At 34.7% G+C, this 20,947-nt stretch overlaps 1 protein-coding gene across 1 annotated transcript in view; it reads right to left on the bottom strand.

Annotated features, from left to right (window-relative positions):
* The window catches only part of MALRD1 (MAM and LDL receptor class A domain containing 1), a 661,524-nt gene that overhangs the window by 370,889 nt on the left and 269,688 nt on the right, over window positions 1–20,947 (bottom strand). The window contains exons 21-22 of the mRNA XM_019933374.2: window positions 14,009–14,185; window positions 11,344–11,506 (exon numbers count right to left, since the gene is read on the bottom strand). Coding sequence (XP_019788933.2) covers window positions 11,344–11,506; window positions 14,009–14,185 — 340 coding nt within the window. The remainder of the gene's footprint in view (window positions 1–11,343; window positions 11,507–14,008; window positions 14,186–20,947) is intronic.

Here is a 20,947-nt window from a genome sequence, read left to right as displayed (position 1 = left end):
TACTTACACCTCCTTAACTTAATTTTTATTATTATTGTTAACTCTCACCTTGTTCTCAAAATGTACTGCTATTTACAAAAATATGTGATATGGTATAACATCATAAACTAAAAGATACATACACACAAATATATATATTTTGTTCTTACCTCGTATATACATATGAGGTAAGAACAAAAGAAAATAAGGATTCAGACACTAAATGGAGCCACATGTAAAACTGGATCACAAAATGCATTCTGTAAGTTTTATAGAGTCACTAATATTAGATTAAAATTTTCATTCTTTCTGTGAGTCAATATGAACAGGGAAGTATAAATAGTAAAGTAATTCAGAGCCTCAAGAAAATGCGAAGCCAACGTGATTGTATTAAACTTTGGCATCAATGATTTCTTACAGTCACAGGGAACATACACACACTCTTGATGGTCTGCCTTTCTCAATATGACAGAAAGTTGATAAAGGTAAAAAAAATAAGCAAAGTTAGAAACGCATTTTTGGAGCCATTCATGTATGAGTACCAGGGCAAAAAAAAATAATAATCCCCGGAGGTTATGTTTTGGGTTATTGGTATATTTAACAGTGTCTCCAGGTTAAGTCCAATGTGCTGCCAATCTTGAGAACTGGAGCTTGACTAAACAAATGGGTCTTCAAAGTGTGGCTGCCAGACCAGCAGCACCAGCATCACCTGGGAACTTAAAAATGTAATATTAGGGTCGACCTCAGACCTACTTAATCAGAAATTCTGGAGTGAGCCCAAGATTCCTGTGTTTTAATAAGCTCTCCAGGTGATTCTGATGCGTGCTTGAGAACCTCTGGACTAAAACAATCCCCAGCAAAGCAGAGTAAGATTGCCTTACACCAACAAAATTTGTGTTTTGTACATTAAGAACAAAAGAAGGCAAGAATGGATTTGGGCACTGGACATTTCTTATTATTGTTTTCTCTCCAGGTTACTGTCACTAACACTTCACCTATCTTCCCTTCCTTTTTCTTCAGAATTATTTATAGAGTACCAGTTTTCTGTTTCTCCATCTCCTGTGGCATAAAACTGCAATCAAATCAGGTCAGAACCACCTAGAGGGGTGGGATAGGGAGGGTGGGAGGGAGACGCAAGAGGGAGGGGATATGGGATATAGGTATACATATATTCACTTTGTTATACAGCAGAAACTAACACAACATTGTAGAGCAATTATGTTCCAATGAAGATGTTTAAAAAATAATCAAGTCAGAAATCTTAAAAATGTTTGGTTTTTAAGCAGGAGATATTCCCAAGATGTGGGATAGTGTTTAAGAGCACAGATTTGAGCATCTGTGATTTGGATTCAAAGGTTCCAGCTCCCAAGCTTACTAAATAGTGTGCACAAAGGCAAGCTGTTTAACATCTTTAAACCTTGGTTTGCTGACGTGTAAACAGGGATAATTATACAAGCCTGCAAAGTTCACTGGGAGGACTTAATGTGGATTATGTATGAAAGGCATCCACCTAATGCCTATCACATAATAAACACTCAATTAGTACTGCTTTCACTTCTAAGATGCTTCACTATATGAAAGCTACCACTGCTCATTTGTCAGACCTCCCCGTTAGTTTTGTGTAGTCAAAGAGGACATGCTGGGGAACACAGGCCTATTAAATATCAGAATTTATACATTTATAAACTTGGCATTTTTCCCTTTTCATTAACAGCCTCCACTTAACTGTTTAGGTATTATTCTTTGAAATAGGCAAATCAAAGGTAGATTTTAAGTATAAATTAGATATAATTTTTAATTCTATTTAAAGTTTATTAATCATAAATAAATCACCTGAAGTTTCCAGAGAAAAAATGATTTAAAGAAGATATAATTGAACTCATATAACATCCTTCCATTAGCCAATACATTATCGACGAATTGGTGAGCATAATGGCATTAGTACCTATTATGTATAAAACTATGCATGTTTTTTAATAAATATATTTAAAGTATTTTTTGTAGATACTTTTAAAATAAGCACCATGGAGTCAATCTGTGAAGAGATATATTCATTTATTTGGGCATGAAAAGATAATAGTTATTATATATTCTTGTCATATCTCAACCTTTCGTCCTTTGGTTATTTGGCCATTAGTACAGAACAAAAATAAAACAAACATTTTTTGTAAACTATTTTTAATAAACTATTTTTAGTTGATCTGCTCCACCTGATAACTCAGGCAAAACTACACTTCTTGGATAGTAATGTTACGAAGAACTTGAAGAAAATTAGTCCCAAACAGCAAATTTACTGAGTTTTACTCAAACCATGAGATTAAGGATCTATGTTTTGAATTTCATTATGTCTGTAATTTCTAAAAGATAGACTTTGTAACCTCAATGTAAATAATTCTTTGGAGAAAGTCTGTGCCAGATAGGATTACTAAATAAAAACTACCTTTGCTTATAGTTTACGGTTGAATTTAAGTATCATATAAACTCTCAGGAACAATTTATGTTCTTAATGTCAGAGATATTTGAGTGGCTACCTTAAAGTCATATCACCTTGCAAATAAATATCTTTTTCAATACGCACACACAGGCATCACATTTAAGCAAAAACCTTCACACCATAAAGAAAATGCACTGTCTTCCCTTACTTGTATCTCTGTGTCTATTGAATGAACACACAACAAATGTAGGAGATAATAGAGACAATAAAAAAATAAATTTTTTTATTCTAAAGCCTTATGTAGACTTTGGTAACTCTTGTTCCATTTATTTTATTATCTCAAAACTTAAAGTTTAAATTCAATTCAGTAAATTTCTTTTAAATAGACAGAAATTTAAAAACCCACTTTTATAGTAATCCTTTGTGACTGAAAACGTTAAACTAAGTTAATAATGTTTACAATGAAGTTCAAAATGTCAAATTGAAAGTAGAATTAAATCAAGCTGGTTCAGGTGAAGAAATGTTTCCTTTAGAATAAAATTACCTAAGAAGTTCAAATACAGATTACAGTAAGAGATGAATTTAGCTAAATAGGAAGGCATTTTATAAACTCAAAAGAAGCATCTTCAAAGCACTCTACTTTCTTTTTTTAGTATATGTGCTGTCAAAGCAAGCACAAAAGCACTTTACTGATTGCTTGTATTTAGGAAAAGGGAAAATACTAAGATGACTGGATTCTAATGAGACTTACAACCTAGTGGAAAAAGGAAAATAAACCCAGATGTATACATGCAGAAAACTCAATTGATGGAATTAATGTTAAATATTTGGAAAGTAACAATAGCCATGAAGAATATTACTGAAATAAATTACAACTCTAAACAGAAAAACGTTCTCTCATTACATCTCAACCACTTGTATCCTCTACTTGCAAATACAGTTTTCTTAACAAATATTCTGAAGTTTAAATGATACTATTTCCTTCCTGGCATCTTGATCACAGCAAAATATGCTCTCCACTACCACCATCAACTTCTGGTCAAGGTTCTCATTTGACTTAATTTTGATATCAATACTCAGTGCCCTTAAACCTTAATATAATGACATTGCTTCGGGGATTTATAATGTTATTTTCTAGACATATTCTGCACATAATACTTTTTCACACTGCTTTCCACTGCCATCAAAGATAAGATGCCGACATCAGAAGCAAGTTACTGTTACTTTCTCTAGAGTGATAACTTGTTTGCATTTTTTCCTTTATTTTTGTGAATTTTTCTATTCCCTTTTAGAGAATCATCCTCTTCCCCTTATGCTTGATAGTAATTCATAGTGTATTGTGGGTGGAATGTGTTACAACATAGCAGAAAATTCTTCTCTGGTACCCTAAAGAGGCAATCACTCATCATCAATGATAAGCAAAATGGCATTACCTCTGCCCTCCTGAGCTTGTGGTCCAGGAAAGACATACAAGGTCTTTACTTTATAGTAATACTGTTTCTCTCTAGTTCATGTCAACAAAACCCCTTCACACAGTTAGGAGAAATAACTATGTACATCCTAAGAATTGTAAGATGTCAAAAATATGATAAACAGTAACAAAAGGCCAATAAAAAATTGGGGAAAATCTCTACAGCATTCGTAACAGATAAAAAATCACCTCATTGCTTTAAAAGATCTTATAAATCAGTAAGAAAAAGGCAAGCACTGCAAACTGAAAACCAAGGAAAGAGCACAAACAGGAAACACACACACAGAAATAAACTTGGACAAGGTACAAAGAAAAAAAAGAGGTTACCCTCTCTTTGTATTAAAGAAATGAAAAAATACAATTAGCTGCTACTTTAACCTATTAAATTGGAAAATACAAAAAAAAAATTAAACATTCAAGTGTTTGGCAAGCATACAGAAAAACAGACACCATCATGCACTGCTTTCAAAAATGGTACATTTTGCAAAGTAACACAAAATATAAATCAAATGTTTTAACGTATAAATAACAACAAATATAAAAATTCTACTCTGTACTCTCAGGATATAATCTACAATGTGTGTAAAGCTGCATAGTGTTCAGTGCAGATTGATTAAATCTGTGTATAATCAAAAGGAACTCAGAAATCAAATAGTGAGGAATTAAATTAGTGAATTATGGTACATCCTATTAATGGAAAACTAGTGCCCCATTAAAAAAAAGTATTGGTAAATAATTGCTTATAGATTGTAAATAAAATTAAAAGCATATTAAAAAATGTGATTGATAGAACCTATTTTTTGCTAAATATATATGTATATATGCATAGTGCTTTTATCATAGTGGCAAGATTATAGTTGTTAACATTACTTCCCTTTCTTATCTATATTTAAATATTTTCCTACAGTAAAAATACATTTCTTCATTTGTGGAAAAAAGTATTTTTGTAACAATAAAAATGTCAAATTCTTAGAATAATAAGTAAATGGTCTTTACCCATAGTATTATTTTAGTTCATTTATATTAGCCACTAAAATGCAGTTGGAGAGTCTTTTCAGGTATTATTCAATACAGAGACACAACCAAGATAGACCCACAGACCTGAGTGTCCACCGTGGGCCTCTCTTTCTGCTGGGCATTACACATCTATTCATGTGTATGCTGGTTTCATGTCTGATTAAGCTTACTATTCTCACAGACCAGATGCTCAGGAAATACATGACTAATGTAAGAATTAATTGTGTGCCTAGTCAAGGCTACTTCTCCTCCAGACCATAAGGATCTTTGAGTATTTGGTGTATCTGCATATACAAATGTCATTAGATCATATTGATGTTGGTTCATATGTGATATATATATATATCACATATATCACCTATATATATCATATATATATACATAAATGGTTCATATGTGATATAGTATGTTCATATTTTCAAGTCCTTGTCTTAATATAAGAATTAAATCTAATTTATCTTTATTTAGTTGAGAAAACATATTTTTTCCTCCACATTTTGTATAACTATAACAATTTTGTGCAGGAATTGGGATGCAAATAAATTTACTTCATCTTAACGTGGTTAAAGAGAAGGCACATTCAAAAATTATATAATGAGGGCTTCCCTGGTGGCACAGTGGTTGAGAGTCCGCCTGCAGATGCAGCGGACACGGGTTCGTGCCCCGGTCTGGGAAGATACCATATGACGCGGAGCGGCTGGGCCCGTGAGTCATGGCCGCTGAGCCTGAGCCTGTGCTCCGCAACGGGAGAGGCCACAACAGTGAGAGGCCCGAGTACCGCAAAAAAAAAAAAAAAAAAAAATTATATAATGAAAATGAATTTTTAATTTCGGAATGCAATTGTAACCATGATATAAAAGTTATTATTTTATTATTAAACAGTGATCTTTGGTAACATAAATCATACACTGTATTATGAATATATTCTTAAAACCTTACCATGTACAGCAAATATATATTACCTAACCTCTGTATATATATTATTTTAGGTACGGTTTACAAGTATTTTCAGCATAGATTTCTCTTAAATTCCATGTTTTCAAGTCACTGTAGTTAATTTTTTAAATTCTTATCAAGCTAAAATACACTGAAATAAAATTAAAGTGATTTAAAACAAATTACTGATACGTATGCAAAAATAAAGAATAGGTGCTTAACTCAAGGTCAGTCTAAAATAAAAGCAATTTTTCCTGTGTTTTAGAGGTGCAATTATGCTTTATATTCAGTCCTGTGAAAACACTGCCGGAAATGCTATTTCCCACCAGTACTAAAACACTTAAGAGAAAATTACTATGGTTAATTTTTATTTTGCCTGTTTGTATTTTTATTTTTATTTTAGCAAAACTGTTTCTAAAGCCTGGTATTTAACCATTACTCTGGATTTATAAAACTGGATCTTTTAGAAATTATATTGGGAGAGTGTTAAGGCATCTAAATTGGCCTATTAAAAATTGGCTTACCAGAGAAGGCTCCGAGAAAGCAGTAATTCTGGCATTTAATGTCTGAGACTAAAGCTTTGAAAATTGTTACTGTTGCAGAGCAGAAAACATTAAAATATTTTCAGATTTACTGAAGCTTTATCCACATTTATATCTAGCACTTAGATACATTATGATATGCACAGTTATGTCACAGAAACGACTTGCATTATTTATGTGGCTTTTAGTTTATAATGGTGTCAAGCCTGTACAAACGCATAATGTAGATAGGAATGTAGGTGTATCTGCAGCAGTGGGGACTATAACTCATTTCCACCTGAAAGACCATGATCAGTGTCGTGAAATGAAAAGAAAAATCTAAGAAAAAGTACTTCTACTTCACAAACAAGCAGCACAAAATGGTGTTCTATCTAGTCTGCATTTTGAATGAGATGGCTCATATTCAAATAGTTTCTCAACAATCTATAAGCAAACCTAAAAATGCAAAATATTTAAAAATATCTGTTTTTTCCAGATGATAATAAAATTGGTATGCTTGGTTTTGATCCAAAAGAAAGACTGAGATCATTTTTTAGAGGTAGAGAAGAGAACACATAGGCAAAAAGATTTGAGAGAAATGGCTGTGTGTTTTACAGTGAAAGAGGCAGCATAGAGGGTGTCTTGAGTTACATATCTTTTATTTATTTATTTTTAATGTATTTATTTATTTATTTTTGGCTGTGTTGGGTCTTCACTGCTGCGCGCAGGCTTTCCCTAGTTGTGGCGAGCAGGGGCTACTCTTCGTTGCGGTGCGCGGGCTTCTCGTGGTGGCTTCTCTTGTTGCGGAGCACGGGCTCTAGGCACGTGGGCTTCAGTAGTTGTGGCACACGGGCTCAGTAGTTGTGGCTCGCAGGCTCTAGAGTGCAGGCTCAGTAGTTGTGGCACACGGGCCTAGTTGCTCCGCCGCATGTGGGATCTTCCCAGACCAGGGCTTGAATCCGTGTCCCCTGCACTGGCAGGCGGGTTCTCAACCACTGCGCCACCAGAGATGCCCACATGCCTTTTAGATTAACACAGGGTAGAGTTTTCTCCCAAATGATTTCTCAATTATATGTTACTTTATAACACACAAATTTTATTTTTAAGAAAAATCATCTTAGAATATTTTTTGTTTATTGTTTTTTCCTGAAATATTTTGTACTATTTTTTTTTAATTAGTCACTGGATTTAGAGGAAAATGAGTCTGCTCTGATCAAATTGGAATTAGTTGATAAGAAAGCCACCCTCTGTCTTTTAGCAATACCCTCCCCACTTTCTGTTATGGAGGGCCCCTAAGAATGAGGTTCTAGAACCACCTAGGAGTTACACTAAAAATACAGAGCCCCAGCTCTATTCCCAAGATTCTGGTTCAAATGTCAGAATCTGCTTTTAAATGTATTACATATTTAAATATTAATAAACCACATTTTCGGAGGTACTTGATCCACACTTTAAGAAACTTCCCTAAAGCTTCTGTGAGCACAGTAAGAAACTACAGACCCAGAATATGCATACGTACTCTACTAGGTATACTTCCATATGAACAATAAATAGGAAGAGCTTAATCTTGCTTGAGGGAATGATTTAAGACTCCTAAAAGATCTTAATATTAAACCTTATTTAACCAATAGATGGGCATTTACTGTAGTCAAATAAAATGGATTTGAGGGCCAAGGGCTCAAAATGTTGCTCTCCTTGGATTCCAGCTGTGAAAAGGAAGTTGGGTGAAAAAAAGGCTTTCCTATGAGTAAAAAATGATCATAAAATTTATGGTATTTAGCTACAAGCTAATTTACCAATTTGCGTACTAATGTAAAACTGCCTTGTGGCTTCCCCGGTGGCGCAGTGGTTGAGAGTTCACCTGCCGATGCAGGGGACACGGGTTTGTGCCCCGGTCCGGTCCGGGAGGATCCCACATGCCGCGCAGCGGCTAGGCCTGTGAGCAATGGCCGCTGAGCCTGCGCGTCCGGAGCCCGTGCCCCGCAACGGGAGAGGCCACAACAGTGAGAGGCCCGCGTACCACAAACAAAACAAAACAAAACAAAACTGCCTTGGCTTATTGAACTGATTATGGAGGTCAGAGTACAGGATTCTGAGATCTTATGAAATTACAAACCATGAGGAATCATTACACAACACTTCCAAATCTTCAATGTTCTAAACATATTTAAATTTGAATTAGCTACAAAGCTCAGATGCTAGGTAATCCAAATACCTTGATTCAATAATAAGCAAATAATTTTTTTAAACAATTCTCAGCTGAGTAAGACTAATGTTTTTGCCAAGTTTCCTAGTAGTTCCTGGAGCACGAATGGATATAAACTCATTTTTCTTCTGTGGTGTGTATGCGTGTGGTGTAGTTGTTGTTTAACTAGATTAGGGTGCTTTTCCCAAAATACCAAGAAAAGAAATTTTCTATTAAATATTCCCTCTCACTGCATAAGTTAGAGGAAACAGAAATTTCATCCAACTCCAATCTCAAAAGAACATGCAAATTGCAACTGATGATATTTACATTGAAGGGATTTTACTTTATTTTTTCTCTGGTTGTAGTTGAGAACAATATTTATTTCTAAATAAATATTTAGATTCCAATTCTAGGAAAAAAAATCATGCAAGGTGCCCTTAGTTGGTCCCTGCTGAGCGGGATGAAGGGAGAATCCACTCACCATGCCCCGTGTTAAGACCATGGCCACACAGAAGAAGCCCTAGAAGAAGAGATGACTATTTCTAATTCATATACAAATGCTGAATGCACCAGCTGTATGGAATGGTGTTACTCTCCCACAAACAAACAAGTAAAAAATAAAGATGCAACCCTTAATTTAGACCCAGAGTGCACTTTAGATCCTCAGGTACAAAGAATAGTCCATTAAAGTGTGAACACAAAACAACAGATTGTGGCTTAGACTATGACTTGACTTGTTTTTCATCATGGAAATGAAATGGTAAAAGCTGAGACCTTACTGAAGACTCATCTGCACGATGAAAACTTCCCTACATATTCCTACCCCACCATGACTCTTCTAGATGTTTTATTGCTTCATTAGGTGTATGAAGTGAGAGAATATCTTGAAATATAGTAATGTGATTTTTTTTTCTTTTGCACTTGCTTATGAATATTCCTTACCAACCCAAGCCAGAAGCAATCTTTACTTAGGGTGAAGTGGAATCATAGAAAGTAAAGAGACAGAAAGAACTGGTGTTGAGCTTTTTGATTTTCAAAACTGGTCTTGAAAACTGTTTCAGACACAGTAGTCTAAAAACCTGGCTTTAAATCTCTAGAGCCAGATACCTGAGAGAGAAAAGCATTTTCTAAATGGAAAATCTCCCCTTTAAATATATAAAAAAAAAGCAACCCATAATTTGGACAAACTGAGCTTGGAGTTCTACTATAAGCCATAGAGTAGAATAAATGATATATAAGAACTGTTTCACAAAGTAAAAAATGTCAGACCTTCCTTGGCTGAAGAAAGGACCTAGAGAGAAGGGGAGAGGAAAACTAGAGAAGATAGAAGTTTAGGAACTGCCCCCTTCTCCAGGATTTTGTCATGTAGAGCACATCCATTCATCATTATCTGATTATTAAGTATTCCTATTTAAAATATATTTAATTTTGTGCCTTGTAGCCTTTAATTCTAAAGCAAAAATATATTGATCCTAATCATCAACTAACTCACTCAACAAATAATTACTGGGACTTAATACATAATGAGTCTTAGAAATAATGCAATAAATGGGAATCACAGTCCTTGAAATTCCTCAAGGAATTTGCAGTCTATTGGAGGCAGAGGGTGAGGGTCAGAGACAAGTTAAAAGCCGATTATATTCCTTTGCTTATATGCTGCCATGTTTCTGTTTATACTTTTACCACCTAGAAGTGAGATTCTCGTCTGCCTTTTTCCTTACAGAAATACAGTTTATTAATGAAGTATGGCTTATTTGCATGAGCCACAGAAACTTTCTGAAATTACCCTGTGCTTTTTTACGTCAGAAGCAGCCCAAGGAAATTTTGTATTCTGAAATTTCAAAAATTACTTGCCAACTGTCAAATGTGATCAAAACAAAGCAGTATGAATATCTACTACTCTATTACTTTGGGCATCCTGGCTGCAGACGTTTAAATAAAATGATGGTAAAACTGGAACCATTTTCATAGAACAAAAGGGAGCTCAGAAAACCAGGGTGAAAAAGTCAGCCCAGGGAAAGAAAAATCATTGTACACTTAAGATACCGTGGTCCCCTTGAGTACAAGGTCAAATTGGCCAGGGCAATGATGGACTGGACAGTGGATATACCTTTAGTTTTCTTTGAAGCAGCAACCTAGGAACTGGGGGTCATGAAGCTTTAACTGAGGAGAAGTGTGAAGGCATAAAGGTTTGGAAAAGATTCTCTGTAATATAAATGGGGATTCCTTTGTTGTCTTCAGTAACATTTCCTTGAAATCAATAAAAGGAAAGAGGAAGAATGGGATCTTGTAGGAAGTGGGCACTCAATATATTTGTGGACAACAAAACAGGGGAAAGGTATGAGTTATTAAACCTCGAAAGAAAAGACCAAAATAAATGATGATAAAGAGCAAAGACTGGAAGAAGAGGGAAAGGGGCAAGGTGTTGGAGGAGCAGCTGAAAAAGGAAGAAAAGGAGAAAAGGAGAAAAGAAATTTGGAGGGGAAGGAATGAATAGATAATTCTAAAACAACATATTAACAGTGCTTTTCGATGAGTGGTGATACTACAAATAATTTTTCTTTATTTACTCATGCTTTTCTCTGGTTTCTATGACTTTTATAAGAGCATTTACTATTTTTTAATTAAAATTTTTTTTTAATTTTGTAAGAAAGAGTACACTTAGCCCACTTATGCTCTCACTTAAACCTTCATCTTTACAAGAGCATTAACTTAGGGTAAGGTGGTGTGGCAGGAATTTGGGAACTGCCTAATAAATAGTCCCTAACAGACATGTTCCAAATGCGTGTTCACTTACGTTGTATGATCCACCGACGGCCTGTGATTTTCCTCCCCATGATGAATACTGGTTCCATTACCAAGTCCCCACCTGAATGTGTTTGAATGTTGAATTAGTTTTTCTGAGATTGGCTGGTACCATCTACACAGGCTTCCTTTTTCAAAGCTGCAAACTTCCATAGCTTGAATAGGACGGGACAGAGATAAGATGAGCTAATCACAATAAATGTATTAATAAATGGCGATTTCCATCTGCATCAGCACTTTCTTACTCTTGGGGTTTCTTTAAATTATAATCTAACTTGTAGGCATAACTGAAAGAATTAGGCAAATTGTTTACATAATCACTAGAAAAGTTTTAAAGAAATCTAGGTGTATTATATTCAAATATCTATATTAACTGAAATATGGAAATAAACGCACATACTGAAGATTCTGCTTTCATAAAGAAGTGAGATTTTAATTCGCTCTGAAAGCAGCAATTTAAGAATCGCCACTCTGTTCTGACACAACACTTACATTGCTTATATGACCTCCAAGTTCTGATAGGTCTGTTCTTTTTTCACAGTATTATCGCAAAGCTAAATCCCAAATTCCAAATTACTTAAATTCAAAGCTATAAGATTTACAACAGCTTTTAGATTGAACCTCTTTCCTTGAAAGTTTTCAATATTCTTGTAATGACTGTATTCTAATATCAAACAAAATTAAAAGTCCAGTGATTTTTTAAATATATAAGTTGTGTGTGAAAACAAATGTTTCTTTTTCTCTCCTTCTCTCTCTCCTTCTCTCTCTGATGTGTTCATGTGTCTGTCTGTCTTAAATCCTCTACTTCTTGAATAAAAGAAAAGAATCAACTCAATGAGGTCTTGTGTATACAATGGAAAGCCTGGTGTGTACTCCAGGTTTTAAACGGCATAAACGGTGACAGCATAGGCTACCACTACTATGGACTGTGGTACTTCGATTCACGATTTAACATAAAATTCATGATTTAACATAAAATTTGAGAAGGAAAACTCCATCAAAAAAAGTGATTTTAATCACGACATTCAGGTGTGTTATTTAATCTCTGATGTTAATATTGATCATATAATTATACTTATTTTGTGAAGAGATTTAGAATTCAATAGACTCCTGTTCATATTATTAAACAAGATTTTAAACATTATAGATTTTTTAAAAATTAGAGGACATAGAGTTTCAGGCAACCTAAGATCTGCTGTACAACATTGTACCTACAGTCAACAATACTGTATTGTACACTTAAAAATTTATTAAGAGGGTAGATCTTATATTGTATTCTTATCACAATGAAAAAATTACAAAATATGACTGTAGATGACAAGCAGATTTATCACAATAGTTCATTTTACAAAGAGGTGGCGAAGACAAGACACAATTTGTTCAGAACTAAATGGTAATAATTCATGTTTAATCAAAATAAATAAATATCCCCATGATTTTAATAATTTAATAGTAGACATTCATTCAGGACATTTACAGAACTTATCAAAACTTCCCATCCAATCATAAATGGCATTACTAAAATTTCAAAGTTGAACTAAGAAGAAAGTCAGTATTTACTAAAGATGCTCACTAGGTGTAATTAATTAGATTTTGTGAAAACTTTTACAAAGTCGACTTATGTGTGATCAGAAGAGGATTTTAGTGCCTTCCCATGAGGGCGTCTGAATACCACAGAATCGTCCATTATATTATCTTACATCTGTGATGCACAGTACATCCTTCTGACCAACTCGAGTTAATTACTGTCCCATCTTATTCACAGAGTGAATTAGCTTTGATTTTATGAGGTTTTTTGGCCTGGATTAGTTTATTGTGTATTTGTATTTTTTAAGTTTTAGAATTCCTTGACGAGGCTGACATAAGATAAATTAGAATTTCACTATACACTATATTATCTGTATGTTCTAAACCGTCAGTATTATCAAGACACTTGATCAATATTATGGTAAATTCACATACAACTTAATAAAGAGCAAGGAAGGGGAAAAAAATCACAAGTGTTTATTCCTTCTGATCCTGTGTTTTGCCCATTCAGACACAGATTAATTTTTCTCCTCTCAGTTTGTATCTTTGACGGAGAAGTTCACTTCTAAATTAAATAATTTGCCTTGATCCATTCAGGAGAAGCCATAGATTGGCAAGTGTCAATAAATGAAAACCATCTTTCAACAGTACCTAGCCGTTGAAGTGTCCACATGTACTAGGATTGGTTTTCTTATTAATTCTGCACATTTGACATAGTATTCATTTTATGTGTGCGTTTTGACAAGGGTAAAATTTGAGCAGATTCATCTAATTTGAGGGTATTATGCTTCTTCCCTAAACATTTCTATTTAGTGATTGTGACAAGCAGAGACAAAAAGGGGGATGAATAAAACTGATAAATGATAGCTCTGGAATCAAGCTAAGTCCATGAAAACAAGTATTTTGAATTTAAATATTAATTTAAAGACACTTCTTGTTGGACATGATACAAGAATGTATGCTGATTCTTCTATCATTTTCTATACAAATAGTCTTTATGTTAAGAAACTGCTTTAAGCCAGGTTGAAATTTTCTAACTAGGACATTATGCCACGCTACTTGAGATAACACTAGTATTTTCTTATCAGTTTTATGGCTATATTTAATGCAAAATTTGGGAATTCACGTACCGCAGGATGATTCATCTGATTTGTCAGGGCAGTCATATCTAAAATCACATTTCTGGATATTTTCAACACATTGACCATCAGAGCTGCAAACAAATTCATTGTCGGTACAGTTGTGTGGAGGTAAGTTTACTGGAACTAAAGTTTCTGGTGGAGTTGGAAGGTTCACTGGCAAATTACCTTGAAATAATAGACAAGTATCATTTTGCAGATTTTTCCATTTCTTTAAAGATTTCACACAATAAACTTTATTAAGTATGCTTCACACTCAACATTATAAAGAATATTTGATAGTATTTGCTAATCTGCTGAACTTCTTTATGTAAGCATATAAGTTGGGGTTCATGGCTTTAGTAATGGCAAATAACTTTAGATATCTTTGATTATAAAAATAAGTGAAGGTGCAGATGGAAATTATTGAAAAGCTCTTCAGAGCTCACTGAACAAATGAGAGGCTCAAGAACAGGGCTTGGAAGATCAGCAGGAAAAAGTGAATCCCAGGTACTGGCGTTAGGAACCAGAGTCAAGGTCAGGTTAAACCTTCTAGTTCACTAGGTGAATAAACTTTGTTCTTCCACTGCTACAACGAACTTAACATCTCCTCTTTGTTTCAGATATCCCCACATAGCTGGGATTCAAGGTTGCAAGATAGACCCAAACCAAAAGTATTCACCCAGAAATATTTAAATAAGCTATAATTTCTGATATTACAGAGTTTAGAAGAAATTTATAGAAGTTGATTAACTTAGACAGTAAGCTATCCAATAAGCACTTATTAATAACATCTCTGTGTCATATACATGGTAGATGTAGTGGATTTAAAGCCAAACATGCTGTCACTGCCATAAAAGAGTTTACAGGCTAGTGGATAAGGCAGTCAGGAAATTCCTTCATTACAGTTCCATGGGATAAGTTTAGGATAGAGATTTTAACATGATGGAGGCAAAAATGACACCTATCCCTTAACTCCTGTATTCACATCCTCAGACCATGGTATATGGTGGGTACACTATCATTGTGAAGTGAGTGAATACATATACAGACGGATAGAAGGATGAAGGAGGGATGGAAGGATGGTAGAAGGGATAGAAGGATGGATGGATGACAGAGTGAGTGAATGAATAGATGAACAAAGGTTAAGATTGTACAGTATATTAAGAGAACACAGGAAAATTCTGTCTCAGATGGGGAAGACTTCCTGGCATGGTGATGTTTAAACTAAGTTTTTAGTTTTCATTTTTTTTAAACTTTTTATTTTATATTGGAGTATAGTTGATTAACAATGTTGTATTATTTTCAGGTGTAAAGCAAAGTGATGCAGTTATACATATACACTTTTTAGTTTTAAAGGATGATTTGCTGCTGGGTAGATAAAGAAGGGTACAAGGTCTTTTGAGGCAAGGAGAAAAGACTCATGTGAAGACAGAGGAATGTATTTTCCTGTTGTTTTCTGGAATACTGTGAGAGTTTGACAAGAAGACTATCTTGGGATATGGTAAGAATGCATCTGATGGAGCCATCAGATACGGGACTAGAGAGGAGAGGGTTACCAGGTCACAGAGAGCTAAGTGGGACCAACCAGGATTTTGAAGTAAATATAAAAAGCTGTGGAGAAACACCAAGATATAAAATTTCCACTTCAAGAAATACTTATCAGGCATTAGCGTGGAGAATGATTTGCTGGTGGCTCTGACATGGGGAAGAGAGAACAGCTGAGCTTCCAGGTAACTAATAAACCAAAGCAGAGATGTTTTGCAGGGGACAGAAAAGACCTGAGCAATATTACACATCCAGTGTCTAGAGGACTGGGGATGTGGGTGCTTTGGGGAACTTGAGGAGAGTCCAATAAATAGTACTTTATTTCTTAGCTCAGGCTTTGAAGCAATTAAGGACTAAGACTGAAGCGTAGGGCAGCTAGTAGATCAAAATATCAACCTTTTTACGGATGAAGTTGATACTGGAAAAAAATAGCCTGTATCTGTAGGCAGGTAATCTTTCAGAGTGTGAAACACAGACTAAGTTATAACCTGTGCTGGAAATTTCTATACAGAAGCTGACCATTGTGAACTACAGAAGGGAAGAGCTGAGCACATCTCAGGCTGCACATCTCAGGCTTCCTTCAGCTAACTGTCTCCACGAAAAGAGGAAACTAAGAGACCAGGTATGCATGTGCAGGCTCTCCTTGCAAACTCAACAATCCATTGTTGCTTTTCCACAGTTTACATTAGCGTTCACTGTTGGTGTTTTACATTCTGTGGGTTTTAATAAATGTATAATGACAAGCTTCCACCATTAGCGTGTCATACAGAATAGTTTCACTACACTAAAAAACCTCTAGGCTCTGCTTTTCTGTCCGTCCCTGCCCCCAATCCCTGGCAAATATTGATCCTTTTACTGTCCCCATAGTGTTTTCCAGAATGTTATATAATTAGAATCATACAGTATGTAGGCTTTTCACGTTGGTTTCTTCCACTTATTAATATGTATTTAAGTTTACTCCAAGTCTTTTCAATGGCTTAATAGTACGTTTCTTTCCAGCACTGAAAAGTATTCATTGTCTGGATATTAATCCAGCACTGAATAGTATATCCATTGTCTGGATATACCACAGTTTATTAATCTCCTACTGAAGGACATCTTGGTTGACTGGGCATCTTTTCATATACTCATTTGACATCGATGTATCTGCTGTGGTGAGATGTCTGCTCAGATCTTTTGCCTGTTTCTTAACCTGTTGATTTTCTCACTGTTGAGCTTACAGTGTTCCTTGTATATGTTGGATAACGCCTTCATCAGATAGGTCTTCTCCCAGTCTGTGAACTGTCTTCTCCATCCCTTAAAAATGTCGTTCACAGAGAAGTTTTCAATTTTAATCAAGTATAATTTATCAATTATTTCTTTAAATGATTGTCTTTGGTGTAGTATCTAAAAAGTCATCACTATAACCAAAGTCATCTAGATTTTCTCCTATGTTATCTTAGGAATTTTATAGTTTTGCATTTTAGATTTAGGTCTACAATCCACTCTGAGTTCACTTTTGCGAAGGATATAAAGTCTGTGTCTAGATTCTTTTTTTTTTTTTTTTCACATGGATGTCTAGTTCCAGCACCAGTTTTGGAAAAGACCATCTTTTTCACATTGAATTGCCTTTACTCCTTTGTCAAAGATTAGTTGACTATATTTACATGGGTAGATTTCTGGCTCTCTATGCTCTTCCAATGATACAGTTCTCTGTTTTTTCACCAATACCACACTGTCTCGATTACTGTAGCTTTATAATAAGTCTTGAAGTTGGGTAGTGTCAGTCCTCCAACTTCGTTCTCCTTCAATATTGTGTTGGATATTCTGGGTCTTTTGCCTCTCAATATACACTTCAGAATTAGTTTTTCTATATTCACCAAATAATTTGCTGGGATTTTGATTGAGATTACATTAACTCTATAGATCAAGTTAGGAAGAATTAACATCCTGAATATAGTGAGTCTTCATGCATGTTTTTGTATCCTTATCTCAAACATACATGTTCCATTTAAAACATACACTATTTTGTGTCTTAGAAAATTTTACATAAATAATATTCATATTTCTTTTGAATTTGCAATCTTGACTCCAAACATATTTTTCAGATTTATCTCTATTGTTACATAGAGAATCAATTCATTCATTTAACTGGTTAGGGTAATCAATTAAATGAATACCTGGAGTCAAATATTTATGTACGAATATTCTGTAGCTGGTATATCTCTTCTCAAGCAGGACAGTAACAATATCTATAAAGTGTGCTACAATGGATGTCTTTGTACATTTCTCTTTGCAAACATATGCCAGAGTATTTCCAAGGCAAGGTACCTTGAAATGAAATTTCAAAGTTATAGGGTATGTAATCAGTCAACTTAAGTAGTTTTCAAAGGTGGTTTACCCATTTCCACCCAGAAACGTGTGCATTTCTCATATTCCAGCCAACACTTGGCATCATCAGATTTTTTTTAATGTTTGCCAGGGTAACAGGTCTGAAATAATAATTCCTTGATATTCTAACTTGTATTTCCCTAATTATTGAGACTTTTTTTAGGGGCCACACAAGTATCTTACTCTCGTTTTTGACTAACTATTCACATACCCTGCTCTTTTTCTCTACTAAATCCATTGTCTTTTTCTTATTAATTTACAGGTTTAAATTAATCCCATATTCTCCATACTAATCCTCAATCATTTGTCTAAGTGACAAATATGCTCTCCTAATCTAGTCTTGCCATTTTCTATGGTGTCTTTCAGAATAAAAAAACTCTAATTTTAATATATCAATCATTGCCTTTATGGTTTGTGCTTTAAAATTTCACTAAAAGTAATCTTCCCTATTCTAATATCATAAATATGTTTTCTATAATTTCCATGAAATTTTGATAGTTTTATTTTTCATATTTAGATCTTTCCTCCCTCTGGGCTCTACTGTTATCTATTATCTGTGATGAGAATCTAAATACAATTTTTTTTCACATGAATGGCCACTTTTTGATCTATTAGTCTATTGGTGCAACTCAAACTTCTCTCATTTATCATTTTATATTTTATTATGAAATATATTATACATATATAAGAAGGAACATAAAATATATGCCTGGTTTAAAGAAGAAGAAGAATAGCCATATATTTACCTTCCAGTTTATGGAAATGAAATTCACAGTTTTGAACCCTCCAGTGTTTCCCCTCTGACTCCATCCCCTCATTGGCATCTCTCCTGGTTCACAGTACACTGAAATTTGTGTTTTATTTCTTTGCTTTCATTTGTGTTTACATTTTCTTCATTTGCATATATACCAAATAACATCTTACAGTGCTTACTTATTAGCTTATGTGACTAAATAACTTATTTAGATTCTTAGAATAAATTTATTCTTAGAATAAATTCTTAGAATAGTGACCATATACATGGAGCACCATGTAGGTCCTTTTTAAATAAATAAAATGTTGTTTAGATTCAAACTTTAGATGAATGGACTCCACTCTATATATAATCTGCAACTTGATTTTTTTCTGAACATTGTACATTCATCCATCCAAACTAATGTGTGTTCTTGCAGTTTAGCTGTGTTGACTGCTGTATAATGTTTCACTATATGAATATGTAACATATGTTATATAGCCATTCTACCATCAGTGGTTTTTGAGTTGACTCTGAGGTTTTGTTTCTTTGTACATTTCTCCTGAGGTACCTACATGTGGAATCGCTTGGTCACAGAGGATGCACATCTAAATTTACTAGATAATGCCAAACTGCTTTCAAAAGTAATTGTATCAATTTCTATACTTCTCAGTAGCGTATAAACATTCTGGTCATACCACATGCTCATCATCCACTGGTATATCTAGAATTACCCGTACGTGTGCCATTTTCTTTGCTGTCTCTTCCCTTTTGCATCTCAGCCCTTGTTGAGCTCATTCTGTCTCCTTTAAATGTTCACATTTACATAGTTCATTTGGTAGGAGTCTGGTGCAGTGAAATCATTTTTTGTTTGTTTTTGGATGTCATGCTCTGAGTGCCTATTTTCACCCTCATTCCTGAAAGAATTTTGCTTTGCTCTAGACTGTTATTTTTTCTCAGAACTTTGAAAATAATTTCAACTGTCTTCCTACTTCCATTCTTGCTATTGTGAAGTCATCTATTAATCTGATTGCAGTTCTTTTTTAACTGTATTTTAATCTCTGGCTATTTTTACCATAATCTTCCCTTTCATTTATTTTTTTCTAATTCATTTCCATAAGCCTAGACCTGGATTTATTCTAATATTTTGCATGAGGTTGAATAGGCTTCTTAAATCTTATGTTAATTCTTAGCCATTATATCTTTGAAAATTGCTTCTCCTCCATTTTCTTTATTCTCTCTCTGGAACTCCATTAGCTTTTATGATCTATCCTTCAAGTAAATCTAACCCTTCTATTTTCCTTTTCTCTCTCTCTCTGCTGCTCCCTGAAATTTCCTCATAGTTATTCTCCAGAAGACTAATCACAGCATTGATTCAGCTATTTAATTCATCCGCTGGGATTTTTATTTCACTGATTTTACTTCTCACTTCACGATGGCCAATTTGCTACTTCTTTCAAAATTTTCTGGGTTTTTTTTTGGACAACATCATGCTATTTTCTTATGTCTTAGAGTCCTTTAATATTTTAAATTATTTATTAGTTTTCTATTTTTTGCATAACAAATTTCCACAAACCTTAGAATTTTAAACTAATAAACACTTATTATCTCACACAACTTATGTAAGTCTGAAACACAGAAGAGGCTTAGCTTGGTGGGTTCTAATTCAGGGTCTCATAAGATTACTGTCAAGATGTCAGCCAAGGCTGCAGTCATCTGAAGGCTTGACCGGGGATGGAAGACCTGCTTTCCAAGGGGGCTCATGCCTGGGAAGTTAGGCTACTGTTGGCAGGAGGTCTCAGTTCCTGGGCTTTCTCCAAAGGGCTGCTTGTGTATCCTTCAGACATGGTGTCTGACTTCCCCCAGAGTGAGTGATCCAAAAGAAGACAGCAGAAGCCTAGCTTTGGAAATCACACCCAGTCATTGCCACATGGGTCATTAGTTACCCAGGTCAGTCCTACTCAATATGGGAGGTGCCTGGTCCACAGATCATGAATACCAAGAGGTGGGGATTACTGGGGGCTATTTTGGAGGTTGGCAACCATAATTTTTTGTGCTTGATTTTTATGTGAGAATCCCTTATGATCTAGTTTGTAGAAGAGTCCTTCTAGATTAACTTTGAGTTGTTTCTTTTGGAACCCCACTGGTACCTCCACCCAGGGACGATATACCCCTTTTGGCCCTCCTCTCCCCTTTTCCTGCCTCTCATCCATCCTATATTCTCTTTACTCCCTAACTCTGGCAATCACATTATGCTTTCTGTTCTATTTTTCTATTTCTCTCATGTGGGCATTTCTCTT

The sequence above is a fragment of the Tursiops truncatus genome, chromosome 2 (genome assembly GCF_011762595.2).
Source record: "Tursiops truncatus isolate mTurTru1 chromosome 2, mTurTru1.mat.Y, whole genome shotgun sequence".
NCBI classification, from domain to species: domain Eukaryota; kingdom Metazoa; phylum Chordata; class Mammalia; order Artiodactyla; family Delphinidae; genus Tursiops; species Tursiops truncatus.
This window is presented reverse-complemented; position numbering and strand designations above follow the sequence as displayed.